This window comes from Talpa europaea (genome assembly GCF_964194135.1).
Source record: "Talpa europaea genome assembly, chromosome: 4".
Lineage (NCBI taxonomy): Eukaryota > Metazoa > Chordata > Mammalia > Eulipotyphla > Talpidae > Talpa > Talpa europaea.
The window spans coordinates 122,208,982-122,224,278 of NC_140070.1; the positions used below are offsets into that span (position 1 = coordinate 122,208,982).

A 15,297-nucleotide genomic window follows, 5' to 3' on the forward strand; every position below is an offset into this window, starting at 1 on the left:
ACATGCTTGTTAATTTGTCATTTTAAAATATGCTGTTAACTCTGCATCATAAAGAGTCCCATGAAGTGTCAGGACAATCATCATAAACCTGTTACTGTTACATACCTTTTTGTGCTGAATAGATGGCAGTATGCACATTCTTAAATAAGGCACCAGCAAACTAGTCTTTGGGTCAAATCCTGCCCACTAATCTTTTATACAGATCACAGCTAAGCACGAATATTATTATTATTTTTTAAGTGCATCAAAAGAAATGTATTTTATGAGACAATAATACATGAAATTTAGATTTCATTGTCTATAAATGAAGTTTTATCGGAACACAGTCACATTTGTTTACATACTGTTGCTGCTGCATTGGTTGTGACAGGTGAAGACTAGTAAAGCCTAATATATTTACTGCTTGACTCCTTACAGAAGTTTGCTGACTTCTTTAATTTATTCCTGTAACGTGAGAATGGATAAATATAAATTTGATATATTTATGTTTTATCTGTTTCATCTCCTGCCCCCCCAGCCCTTTTTCAAGGTGTAAGTATATCCAGTAAGAGTATCATTTGAGTTTTGAAAACCTGTGTTCCAACCTTATACAGGACTTTTTGAACACTGCAGACTAGGTACTGAGAAAATACAAATACTGCCATATCATGCAGATAAAACCAATGTAGTTGGGTCATACCAATCCATTCTAAAACCAGTCATTTCCTAAATAAATAATATCCTAATAAAATGTATCATGTTTCAATAAAGAGAAAAAAGGGAACAACTTTTTCTGCTATTTGATATAATCACTAAAATATGATGCTAAAATCCTATAAATTTTGCCAAAATGTTATCTTGCAGAAAAAAAAACCCAGCCTTGTTTTGGTTGTATACTCTATTACTAACAGTTGGGAAGTAACTTTATTTGTTAGGGCTTTTTATTAGACAGTAAAGAACCTTCATTTTACATCATTTAATACAATCAAATGGTTTTTACAACATTGTTTACATTTTGTATTAAAATATTTTATTGAGAAAATACTTAATTGACTTTGTTTTATTTTTAGGGTTATATCCTGTGTTGTGACCTCATGGTTTAAGTGGGAATAAAGATGAGTATAAGCAGTGATGAGGTCAACTTCTTGGTATATAGATACTTGCAAGAGTCAGGTGAGTACTTTTATAAAGTAAATAGGCCTCAAATTATTTTAATATTCTCAAAATAACCTTTTTTGCACTTGAAATTTGTACCAGTCCAAACTGTTGAACTTTGTATGTTTCTTTAATGTCTGGACTGCCATTTTAAAGCTATGTGTTTCTGCATGGTTTAACTCTCTGACTCTTTCAAATATGTTGGAATCATCTCAGGAAAATATTTGTAAGAAATGGTTTGACTTCCACTGTTCAAAGATCATTTTTATAATTTGTTATGAAGTGAGATTATTGCGCATGGCTTGTAGGAACATATAAAATTTCAGATGCCATCAGTTTGATAATGTATATTCAGAATCTTCAGCTACATGTTTACTGGTTTTGATTGCAGTTAACATTTCAGTAGCTAAGTCAACTTTTTTTTTCCAGAATGCATTTATAAGTATTATCCCAGTTGATTTAAATGTGTCTTTGACTTGAGTTATATTACAGTATTTATTGTGGGGTGATCAATAAATGTAAACCACTGAAAGTCTTTTGTAATAAATAAATCATTGTTCATCCAAGTTTTCTGAACAGATTAAGAGATAGAGGCATAAAACTGAAGGGAAACTACAAGAGAAAATGTTAAAGGTAGAAGAGGGAAAACTTAAGTGGGGCAAAGGATGGTGGAAAAGGGTTGACTATAATGGTAAATGCAGATTCACATGGAATAATTTGGTGGTTAAAAAATTAACGTGCTAAAGAGGTTGAATTCTAGAAATTATGCCTTAAAGTTATTGGGATGTTTCAACAATAAGGTAAGGTATAAAGAGGATTCATTTTATATAAAGAGTATAAAGAGGATTCATTTTGTTAGTTACTTGTGAAAGTGGAGGGAAGAAATGTTAGCTCTCACTGTCTTCCAAGATGTTTCCAGTTGGTGTCTTGGACAGGGGTTTTCTATTCCCAAGCATCATCATTACTTCTCTGACCTGGAACAACTCAAAAAATGATGATGTCAAACAAGGGCAGGGAGGGAAAAAGGAATAAACTAAAGTATCCAGCCAATACTGAATAACTTGTTATAAATCTTTGAAAGTAATGTATCTTTTTGTTTTGATATCGAAGATAGATCCCAAAGAGGACTTTCATAGAATATTTCAAATGAGATATAAAATTACTAGTAAAGTGAAAAGACTGGTGATCAATTCATTTATAACATGTAAACTCATGATTAGTAGATACTGTTCTGTTGTACCTTTGGCCAAAATGTAAAGAAATTGTTGAGTCAAAACAAACTTTACTTTCTGCTTTTGAATCTGAGCTCCATTTAAGCCAGAACTCAGAGGCTTTGGACACTAAACCAAAGTATCAGTGGTAATACATTGTAATGATTTGTAGGTCTATTGTAAAGGCAACCCTTGGGTTGTCGGAAAAGTCTTGCCATATTTTTCCTATGTGTTTTCAAGCAAAAATGAGTCATGACCTTTCCAATAACCCAATATTCAGATTGTATCATGTGAAATTACTGTTTGTGGAGGTCAGAAGCCTTTGAATAACTCAGCAGTATCCTGTAGTTCTGCCCATGCTGAGGCAAAACAGCACATAGTGAAGTTAGAGATGGTAACACTCAAATTTTCTTGTTTTCAGACAGAAGTCCGCAAAGTAATGTTTTATGTTGCTACATGAAAACAATGAGAATAAGGGGCAATAAAGTGATTTTCTAGATTAATGTTTGAAAGCGTATCCAGTGATTAAATATTATCAAAAGTCTTCTTAAAATTGCTTATGTTCTCAGAGAAAAGCCTTCTGTATTCTGTTTTAAGTTGCTGTGAAAATAAAGAATTTTTTTTTACATTTTTAAAAAAAAGATTTGCCTGTTAGACTGATATTTATCATCTTAATTTTGTTATTTACTGTGTTCTTAGTTGTGCTTGTTTAGTATTTAGAAAGCTTTATACTTCACAGTGGTACTGGTGATATAATACATTGTTAAGCCACATCTCTTAAAATATGAATGCCAACCCCATGTAAAATTTGTAACTTCCTATTTATGGTATGATTTATAGGGGAAAATGAAACTTAACTGATGACATTTTGATTTATGGCAGTTTTTCTAGGAATGCAACTTGCCGTAACTTTTAGAGCTGTGTATCGCAGTGTTCTGTAGTTATACCCTTTAACCACTAGTGTCATAATCACTTAGTGGTGAGTGGGACCAAGGAATCTGCATTTTTCAATGCCCCAGGTGATTTTTAGGCGTAATATCATTTGAGAGCCACTGGTCTCTGTTAGTTGTAGGACAATTAGAACTGAACAAGAAAGTTGACAGCAGTTATGTAGCATGTTCACAGTATCTGGAATGAAAATGGTGTTTAGTAACTATTTGAAATAAAGTGGAAAACATGGTATGTACATCTATATTGAGATTTAAAGTGTGAGAATATCTGTTAAAGAGGGAGCTGCCACTAACAGTGGTATATTTGTACTTACGGGCAAGATTGAACAAGAATGTATGAGACGTGTTTATGTCATGAAGAGGATACCATGAGACATGGTAATTTGAAATTAGTTCTGGAAATAGGAGATGGAAAAGAGTTTAAGAAATATTTAGTTTTGTCAGCTCTGGACAGATTTCATATAGAGCTCAGAATCTAATCTATCTCAGCACTTGCCATTTATCCCAAAAACTCTTTCTTGGTTCTAACCTTCAGTTATACATAAAAATGGCTATTTTTGCAACTGATTTTCTTGTTGTCATTCTCTCTTTTTAAATCACATAGTCCATTGATTCCTTCTTTGTCCTTCTTTGGGTTCTTTTGGGGAATCGGCATATTTGTCACATTACAAGAGAAATTTAATGAAAATTAGTTGTTAAATATCTTAAGAAATACTGTGTAACTTACCTTCAGGCCATACATATTCATCTTAAAAGATTTGAAGCAATACAGAAGAGACCATAATCTTAACATTGCTATTTTGATTCTCAGAGGATACTGAATTTGATTTGGAGATAGGAATAAAAGAAATAATGGCAAAGATGGGATCTTTGCGAAGACATCAAGTGCTGCTTTGCACAGTTTCTACCACAAAAGAAAACAAAATTTTACTTACTTGTTTCTGTAAACCTCAGTCAGGGAAAAACAAAACAAAAGCACCTGTGAAAGTTTTGTTCTGTGATAAATGTGTGATTTAGGAATGATGTTTTTCAGTAAGAGCTTAAAATATTTGCTTCCTACAAGTAGGGTTTAATGTTGACTGGACTGTAGTACCCATTTCCAGAGGAAATAAACTCACATTGTTTTAATCTTAAATGCTTTTTACCATATGGCAATCATCCTATTTATGACTTTATCAGCACTAGAAGGTATTATCTGTTAACAGTTCCTTTCCTACCCCCAATTTATATAATCAGAGCCTCAGTTTCTTCATGAAATTTGTTCCTTGTTGAAAAGGATTACAGCATAATATTCACCTGCAAATGTTTTATAAATTTCCAAGCCATCTATTTCTACTCGTTAAAGGTAATTAAAAGAAAAGAATACTTACTGTAGCGTATTTTTAAGTGTTGTAACTTTCAATTTGGTAAATTTTATCTTTAGACAGCTTACCCTAAGCCTATTGCTTTGACCATCACCATTCTAAACTTTTGTGAACTAGACTTTATATAGTCAAAAAATATTTCCTAGGGAATAAATTTATGTTGTTTCTTTGCTTTTTGACACGACTTGAAAATTAAGTGTATTTGACATATAGTATTGTCAGTAATGATTGGCTTGATTCAGTATCCTCTCATATGTAGCAACCATATGCAGAATTGTCCTACAGTTCTGTCCTGTGTTGTATGTAACAGAATCTGATATTGTGTTAATTTTAAAAGAGCTAAAATGGTTTGACCTTTTAATTTTCCTTTTCCCTCCTTCCTCCATTTTGCATCACTTTTATTTTCATAGCTATTTCAGTTTTAGTTTATTTTTTCTAGAGAAATTGTTCCTGAAGGTTAGGGGAGAAACTCTGTGGCACAGGTTTTTATTGTTGCTTTGTATAAAATTTTGCTTAAATTGTATATCTGCTCTGGGGAAGATTCTTGATTCTTTTTTTCACTGTCATGTGTGTTTTAAGAACTCAGTAACATTTCTGTTTATAATGTATCAATACTTGAATGCTGTTAAACAGTTGCTCTTACAATTGAAGACTAATGGAAAATAAGGATGCTTATTATTACCGAGTTATTTTCTACATTCTGATTCTGAATACTATTTTATTTTAATCCTCCTGTTTTCAGAACTGAGGTTCATCTTACCATATAGTTTCCAATTTTGAGAAGGTGATGACATAATGTAAGCTCAAAGCATTTGGCTCATGAAAGATGATCTTGTCTTTTCTGTACACCTCTCTTCAGTGTTTTGTAAACTTCTCGAAGGGTAGCATATCTCACTGGATATAGGTCTTGTACCACACCAGTTTTTTGAGGTGGTGCTTATTTCAAATGTGAGATCACCTGTCTGATACACCAAACATGCACACATGTGCATAATTTTTAGAAATCTAAACTTAGTCCTTGTTAGTCACAAACTAACCTTTTTATGATAACATTAAGCTTCCGACCTGTCACACGAAATGACCCATTCATTCTTTTTTTTCCCTCTTCCATTTAATGGTTTTGTATTAATCCCTGCAATGAACTGATAAATTGTCAGCAATGTGACAGCTAATGTAGTTTCTTTGGACTCAGATAAAGGGAGCTTTCTATACCCCCTGCTGGTACTATTTGTAAACAGATTCACAATGGACTGAATAGAGTCAGGTTAAATTGACTATCAATAATGTGCCTCTCACTGTGAAAACTGTTGTGAGGAGAGTGCAGGATCTTCATTTTTTAAATTTTTTGCTTTATGATCAAATAAATTATGCAATATTGGTTTGACACTTGACTGACATGTGAGTAATTAGCCATAAACAAAAATTTCAGAAATGCTGGTAATTACTATACTTTTATACTTCTAAATCCATTTTTCTTTTCTTTTGTAAGCTGAATGAACTGAATTTTGGCCAATAGAGGAAATTCCTATTACACATTCTTGCTGACATACTTGTTAACAGACAATGGTTCTGTAAGAGTTGCAAAATAGAGAACTTGTTCAATCCTAATAGTAATCTTTTTGTTTTTTTAGGAGTAGCCAGTGTAGCAAGGGTGTAAGGAAACATAAATTGCTGATGGCATTATAATTTGCACAGTTTTTAGGAAAGCAGTTTGGCAATCATGAAAACTTCCTTTAAAATGCTCATGTCCCCTTCAGCTTTTGAGGGACCCTTTCCTCAGGAGAAAAAAGTATGTACAAAAGGCTATACACATAGATATTTGAGGTAAGAGTCTGTTACAATGATGAACCAAGGGAAACATTTCTGCTATGGATGAATAATGTGCTAACTGAATGGATTTACTGACTATATCATATTAATATTTTAATTATTGCGGAAAATATAATTCAAATAAAATGTTCATAGTTACAAATTTTTAAAGTTAAAATTTGGCTACAAAATTATATGCATAGTCAGTGTGTTTTATATTGTTTGACCCCTTTATAGCACTCTCCCCATACTTTTTAACATTTTCTAAAATGTTTTAAGTGCTTAATGTGCAGCCTTTAACATTTTTGCAACTTTTTAGAGTAAACCCAACTCTAGGTCTATAAGAGCATTAAAAGTACAATTGAGAGCAAAGGGAAGTATGTGATGATGGAGCAGGGATATAACTTACTAGGTTTTTCTGACCCAAAGCTTAAATAGAACCTTAAGTTTTTCTGGCCTTGGATAAATCAGACTTTACTGTATTGTAATAATAATTAAACTTTGCCTTTTTTCCCCCTTAGACCTATGTTATAAATGCCAGTAAATGCTATCCTTTTGTACCTCGGTGATGTTGAATGCCATTTTCTTGGTCCTGTATTCTCTGCAGGGTAGAGTTAGCTGTCTCTAGAGGGTAACTCCCCTTTGAGAACACAAATTCAGTTATCCTGAGAGATAGCATTTTCAAACATGGAAAAAATGGTTGTTTTGTGATTTTGTGTCTTATGTGGCAGTGGTGCACATCTCATGAGAACCTCCCCTCCCTTCCCCCGCACTGGCTACTACTTGTCTCTGTCACTGAATTATTCTCTCCTGAACTAGTTTTTAAAAAGCCTTGTTCTCTGTAATCTTCTTTAACTTCCAAATCTAAATTGCCCTAGTAAATAGGTAGAATAATTGATCACAGAATTATGATTTATATCAAATTTGTTCTTACCCTGGAAAGAAGGGATGCTATTTTTAGGCAGTCAGACTAGACTCGACATTTCACACATTTAGTCCTTTTTCCCTACAATATAAATCAAAAACTGACACTGAAAAAGTATTTCATGCACATATATTTACACGTAAGTGGAAATATTCTCTGATATTTTGAGTTAGTTTTGTTTTTCAAGTGAGATTTAAGTCATATGTTTTTCTGGATTCATAGATTTTTCTGATGTGCCAAGTGATACTTTATAGTAGAATTGCATTCTGATTTAGCAAATGTCTGTTGAGTACTTGCAAATTAGGTACTGTTTTAATTTTCCAGAATTAAAAGATTGCTAGAGAGAAACCCTTTTCTCAGGCTCCTTAGTCTAGTTAGGCACACATAAGTACAACAATACAAGCACACACATATGTGATAACCATTCATTGTGGTGAATGCCATACATACACAAACTATAGGATTAGCATAGTAAGACTGAGTAGCTTTGGGGCAGTGAAGAGAAGGATTTAATTCCTATTCAGATAGGAGAAAAGAGCATAGATACATTTAAGACCCTAGAAACCTGAGATTGCACAGCATGGTGTTAAATATGATTGGCAGTCACTTAAGTGTGCAGTGGGAAGAACAGTGGGGATGTGGAATCAGGGAGATGAGCCTGGAGAGAGAGGTAGGATAATGCAAAAGTGACCATGTAATATAGGAGTTGGGATTTCATTAAGAAAGGAATCATCGTTTATAGTTCCCAAGTAAGGGAGGGATATGAACAGTTTTTAGTTTTACAAGTGGTGTTCTAGTGTCATGTTGTTATAGAGCAGCCCCGATATTAAACGGGTTCCTGGCTGTGGGTCCTCACCCGCGCGCTTTAAAGAGACTTATGAATACTCTACTACAGACACACACAAAAGGGTTAATAAAAGGTTTATTTACAAGAGAAAAAGAAAATAAGGAAAAGGTACAACTCAGGGAGAAAATAGGGAAATAAAGTCTTTAATGCGTCCTACCCGATCCAACGACCTGGAAACCCAAAGTCACTCTCAGAGCTGACCGGGGACGCTGCAAGCTGGCCGAGAGCCCAAAATGGAGAGAGCCCCCCAAAGCCCACGTGTCTGCCTTTTGTATCCACCTGGCTGCTTAACCCCACCCTCAGGTCCCAGCCACCTTCCCTTTGGTGGTGATGGGATTTGGAGTTCCCAGTGTCTTTGGCTTTGACCTGGGGTGGGGGTGGAGTCCACAAAGCCTATATGGAATTTGCTTTGGGACATCCTTTTCCCCCTAACAATGTGACAAATGTACTGACCTGGGGATGAGAGGAAACTTGTGGCAATTATAGTCCAGACAGATAATCATGGGACCAAACTCCAGGTTCTGGTAAAAAAGGAAAACTTAGAGATCCAGAGAGGTAAGATTGATAGGATATGGCAAATGGTAGAACTCCAGGGGCTGTAGTGGAAGTTAGTGTTACTTTCAGGTTTAACAAAAGTCAAGGTCAGAAATTTTGAAGGAGAACGTAATTTTAGGAAGAAGAGGAAAATAATTTTGAAAATACTGAGTTTAAGCTGGCATGTAAAACTTTAAAAATAAAGAAAAAAATAGAGTTGAATTTAACGTTTATGCATAGTGCTTAAGTATGGACCTTATTTAGGGTAAACATGAATGAGAAGTGTCAAAACAATGCTCATGGCCACTTAAGGGTTCTTTTGCTGTTTGAGAACATTCCAAGTGCATTGCCAAGTATATTGAGATGGATGCAGGCACCTGTGATCACTTCTCTCCTGTTAGGACAGAACAAATTCCAGGATAATGCAACATTCCAGCCAAAAATTGATATTACTCCACCTGCAAATCTTAGGGTGTTCTTGGACAGAAGCTTAAACTCTTATGTAGTTAAATAGGGTTGAAATGTAATGGTTTTGATTATTTCAGTTATACTCATTTACTAGAGAGTACGAAAATCTTAAACTTTGTTGCAATTTGTGAGACTCATGGAAATTAAAACACTTGGAAAACCTTAACTAATAAATTTCTTAATGTTTAGTGTACTGCTGACACTACTTTCTAACACCCTGACTTGCAACAGAATAACAGTGCTTACTACAGTCTTTCATTTTCTGTTAACAAATAGGTGCTCCCTCTGCCTTAGTTCTTACCCTTGACTGTATTCTAACTGCAATGAGGAGCAATGGAGTGTAATAATTATGGTCATGTCCTGTGAATGAATTTGAATTCTTCTTTTAGTGACTGTTTTCCCTTTTGCTAATTAATATGTGTGTGCATGGTGTAATCCCTCTTTAAATGATACTGTTTATCTTAAAGTTGTCTTAAGTCACTTGTCTATCTTTTTTCCTGTTTATGATTTACTGCAAAATTTACTTAGGGGGGATTTGTAGTTGGAAACAGAAATCTTCAGCTTCATTTCTTAAACATTTCAGTGCCATATCTCTTAGCTTCTCCCCCTTCTTCCCAGTCTCTATTCTCAACTTCCTCTGGCAATCTGAAATCTACTTAAAATCAAGTAGTTTACGACTTTCCTCTTAGGTATAATGCAAAATGTTGCTTTATTCATTGATGTCTTCCTTAACCATCTCTGTGAGCTCAGATTAAGCTGAAAACTGAATGTTTTTAATAATGATCTTGCCTATGGGAAAAATTATGAGGTTAAAATCCAGGTGTTAAAGGTGACGTCTTTGATTTCTCACTATAGGTAGTTGATTGGAATGGCTGGGTATTCTTCCGAAGAGCAAAGGAAAGCCATGGGGAAAATCAGTTTAAGTGCCTTTATTAACCAATTTAAATACTTCCTCCCCACATCTATTTTGTGATCCCTCAGTTTTTATTCCAGACTGTAAGTCCCATAAGCAGAAACCTAAGCATGAAACAAAACAGACTTAAACTAAGGACAAAGTAGAACAGATCAACTAAAGAGTTATTATATAGAAGAAATCAATTTAGCCAAGACCACAATAAGCCCATATTCATTTTCTTTATGTAGTGTGAAAATTTCTTAATAGTCTATTTTACACATGTAATTTGAATTAAAATATTAATGAACTGTTGAGCAGTAAGCTCTAATGGGTATTTTTGTAAAGAAAACAACAACATGTGTCTGTCAGGCTACCAGAATTTTACTTTTGTATTTGGACATGACCTTCATACTAGAATTTTACTTTTGTATTTGGACATGACCTTCATGTTGCAAGGGCAACATGAGATTTTTGTTATGTTAGTGTTTTGGTTTTAAATATTTCAAATTAAAATTAATTGCTGATGGACTCATGGAGCTGGGTTTTCACTTGCTAACTCTTTATTCCCTAAAACTTTCATTTAGATGGTTATTACTAAGTGACAAAAATTCAACAATTTTTTAAGGCACTAAACTAATAATACAGTAAGACGGGATTTAGGCATAAACATTTTTTATTAAATTTTCATTTTTTACATTAGCTTTAGTTTGACTTAACTTTCTAGGTAATTTTTTAAAAGCCTATGAAGGACTGAATTTTACAGTGTTTGACAATTTGTATGTAGAAATTTAGATATACAACAAAAATATTAAATATCATTTTATTTATCGTGGCCTAAATTAAGTGAAGCTTTTTAGTTACATGATTGCTAAAGACTTTTCCAGCTTTAAAGTTTGATGATATATGTTGAAGAAAATTGTGCCGCTGCTAAATTTCATATACACAAGAAATTTTATACATTATATAAAGCGAACAGGAAGATATATAAAGGTTAATGTGTTTGGATTTTTATATTTCTTTTGATTTTTTAAAAATATATTTGAACTTAGTCTATAATTTCAGATGGATAGAATGTGATTTTGCAAGATTATGGGAGTGTTTTATTTGTGTTGTATACATAGTGCTACTAGGTGAATAAATTCTCATACTCATTCTTTTGCTTTTAGGATTTTCTCATTCAGCATTTACCTTTGGTATAGAAAGCCATATCAGTCAGTCTAACATAAATGGTGCCCTTGTCCCGCCTGCTGCATTGATTTCTATCATCCAGAAGGGGCTACAGTATGTAGAGGCAGAAGTTAGTATTAATGAGGTAAGATTTGTATATGATTTTTATTTTTTTAATTTTTATTACATATGGTATATTTATAGATGATTTTGGAATACAGCTTTATAATTAAAGGAACTCTTGATTTCTGTTGCCTAAGATCCACACTTATTTAGGTAGTTTAACTTAGGGGTCAGTCATAGGAGCAAAATCCTGCCTTCTGCCTGTTTTTGTACATCAAGTTTTGTACGTAAAGTTCTGGGTCTGCATGGCCTAAAATAATTTCCTATCTGTTCTTTTACCAGATAAAAGAAAGAGCTTGCAGTCTCTGTCTAGCTGAAAGTTTCCATATGGTCATATATCATATTTATGATATGGAGCTTTTTACCTTATTTGGATTTCATGTTCCACTTTCCAAAATTTTTCAAAGCTGCAGAATACATGAACCAATATTTACTATTCTAATTATATATTATACTAAAATTGGTTTCACTGTTTGTGTTTCATCATCTCTGTAACTAAGAAATACACGAACAGTGATTTAAATATGTGCTCATTGTCTCTTAGCCCTTTCATTCCCGACGTATCTTTTATTGCAGAGGGTAATAACCTATCAGGGGCCAGAGATAAGTTCTCATTTTATCCGAAAAATTTTTTTATAGATATTAATATAGTATTCCAGTGTATCCATGTTGGTTTTAACGTTTTTTAGTTATTTTTTAAGTGAAAATACTTTCTCCTGCCTCTCAAATACTCCATTATAATTAATTCTGAAAGATACAGTGTTTTTTTTTGTTTTTTTTTAAGGAGGAGCACCCCATCATACCACTGTAGATTGTCCCTAGTGCACATTCACCAGCCTAAGTGAGTCAGGCATATATATGCATATTCCTCGCTAATTTGCACTGCTTCTGTTTCACTTGCTCTGTTTCTCTGTGTCTTTCTGTGCTTGCTGGAGAACTTTTCGTTAATTGTGAACATCCTAGTATCAAGGAGAGAAATGTAGGAAAATTGTAGCGTTAGTCTGTGAGTTATGAATGATGGTGCTTCTCAAATGTTAGTGCACATAATACTTCCCCAGAGAACTTGTCTTTCACCCTTCATAGATTTTGATTTGGTAGGTTTGAGTCTACATTTCTTACATGTTACCAGGTGGTACTGTTGTGTGTTTAATATTTCAATCAAGTCACTAGAAACTTTGAGTCCAACAAATCTATTTTAAAAGTTTTAAGTTTAAAGATAAATTTAATGAAACCATAGTGTGGAACTGAATCTTATTGTTGAGATGAACTATTTCATATTGGTTATTATTGCTTTGACTAACATGAATTTGCAAACTAATTAAATCTCCCTGTGATCTGGACCTACTTTTTATTATTCCTTTTAATATTATGACTTATCCTTTACAACATTTAGCAATATGAACTAAGGGGAAAATTTTAATAGTCATTAGCAATTACCTCTTGAAGTTTATTTCTTAGCTCCTTGCATCAGTCAGAAAATTATCTGTTTTTTCTTGGAGTGAGGATTTTCATTTCTACTGTTCATTGGTATGAATACAAATTACCTTGATGTTACCTTTGATTTTTCTTCTTACATAATGTTCCATATCCAGGATGGTACCTTGTTTGATGGCCGACCAATAGAGTCTCTGTCACTGATAGATGCCGTAATGCCTGATGTAGTACAAACAAGACAACAAGCTTACAGAGATAAGCTTGCACAGCAACAAGCGGCAGCAGCTGCAGCTGCCGCAGCTGCCACAAACCAACAAGGATCTGCAAAAAATGGAGAAAACACAGCAAATGGGGAAGAGAATGGAGCACATACTATAGCAAGTGAGAATTTTTTTAAATTCCATTTCAGAAGAAATGGAATATTTTGCATCATGCATAGTGGCATTGTCTAAGCTGAAATTACATCTTCTATTTCATATATGTCAGCTTGTTCTCTTAACTTGTATCACACAATTCAGTTTTATTCCTAGAACTTCAAAAAGCTAGATTTACTTTTGTGGATTTTGTGTTCTTTTAAAGATATTTAGAAACAATTTTTCTGCTGTTAAATGAACTTTTGCATGTGTGTTTGATTTTTATGTAAAATTTATAGTACTGTTCATTAACAAATAACAAGGAAACTCTGACATGGAGCTCTGAAGGCGACTCTCATGTTATAGAAATGATGTCAGCAACCCCTACTGGCCAGAACTCAGAATACTATTGACATGGATATATTAGCAGTTTAGCCATGTTTGGTTCTAACTTTTGGTAGTCCTCTCACCCCATACCCTCTGCCCATCTTAAAAATAGTATGGTCTTACTTAGCTGAAGATACAAATTTATTTTTCATGTGTTAAGTACTGCATAGTCATGTTCACCATAACTTAACATTAAAAAGGGGTTACACTGTATACTATAAAGGAGGTATATTATAAAGGAGGTATTCCTTTATAATATATTATAAAGGAGGTATTCGCCAGTTAAAGGTTCTTTTTTTCTGCTGAGGTTGTGTTTATTACCTAACTGAAATTTTTCACTTGTTTCTCATGACACAGATAATCATACTGATATGATGGAGGTCGATGGGGATGTTGAAATTCCTCCTAATAAAGCAGTTGTGTTACGGGGCCATGAATCTGAAGTTTTCATCTGTGCCTGGAACCCTGTTAGTGATCTCTTGGCATCTGGGTATGTTTCTTAAAGTGAATCTAAAATGGATTTTTAAAGCTATGCCACTGAACTCTTGCACATTTTTAATATATATTATTTGCATCTTCGGTTTTTTGTTGCTCATTTGTGGTCATTTTACTTCTATAAAAATGTATTACTTCATAAAGTAATCTTAAAGGCTTTAATCCAACATACTGCTTTAGGAGTACCTACAGCCCTTAGAGTGGAGACTGAGAAAAGTACGCAAAGTGGAAATCCCTGATGGTCTACTTTTTTTTTTTTTTTTAAAAGATTTATTTATTTATACGAACCAGAGCTGGGGTACAGGCCAGAGATGTGAGGGGTGAGAGGATTCACCAGAGACAGAGCAGGGAACAGAATAGGCAGATTGACTGAAATACACTGCTGAGGGGAGTAGCAGGCGAGACAGGAGAGGTCTGCTGCACCATGTGGGATTCTCTCTGGCCGGCCGGGTATCGAACTTGTGCTGTAGAGGCTGTGGATTGCTTCATAGTGCGGTGCTTAACCCATTGTGCCACTAGGGAGGCCCTGATAGTCTATTTTTTTATTTGCCTTAATGATAAGATGTAAATATGTTGCTTTGATTCTGGAATATATGAGTATGTCACAATGATTTAAAATACATTGCATACTTTATAGGTCTGGAGACTCAACAGCAAGAATATGGAATCTTAGTGAAAATAGCACTAGTGGCTCCACACAGTTAGTACTTAGACATTGTATACGAGAAGGAGGGCAAGATGTCCCCAGCAACAAGGATGTGACATCTCTAGATTGGAATGTGAGTATGTCTGTATTGTCTGTGATGTGGGTGCAATTACTGATATACTTCAACTTCTCTGAGCTGCAAACTGAAGGCAGGACTTGTCCATTTGTTCAGATATTTTCAAATTTTACGAACTAATAAGAACAACAAAGTAGGAGTCCCTATTCCCAAGTGTGGTATTAAAACAAAGACAGACCCTTGCTCTATCTATCAGACTATTGTCCAAATTCTCGTTCTTCAGTTTAGCAGTATAAGCTTATATCACACTGGTGGCCTATCATGCTGTGCCTCATTTTCTTCACATGTGAACTAGAAGTGTGATACAACGGTGCCTACATAAATGAGGTTATAGATGAAATTCAGTAATAGCTTTATACTGAGTCCTTAACGTAGTATGTCCTTTGGATGATAAAAGAAGTACATATAATTAAAAGCAT

General features: G+C 34.1%; 1 protein-coding gene across 1 annotated transcript in view; it reads left to right on the plus strand.

The window, feature by feature from the left end:
• Nucleotides 1–1,094: 1,094 nt before the first annotated feature.
• The window catches only part of TBL1XR1 (TBL1X/Y related 1), a gene marked incomplete at both ends in the record, with an annotated part of 38,284 nt that continues 24,081 nt past the window's right edge, over nt 1,095–15,297 (plus strand). Inside the window, 5 exons of the mRNA XM_084232359.1 lie at nt 1,095–1,152; nt 11,304–11,449; nt 13,020–13,242; nt 13,959–14,091; nt 14,734–14,875. Of these exons, the coding sequence (XP_084088485.1) occupies nt 1,095–1,152; nt 11,304–11,449; nt 13,020–13,242; nt 13,959–14,091; nt 14,734–14,875 (702 nt within the window). The remainder of the gene's footprint in view (nt 1,153–11,303; nt 11,450–13,019; nt 13,243–13,958; nt 14,092–14,733; nt 14,876–15,297) is intronic.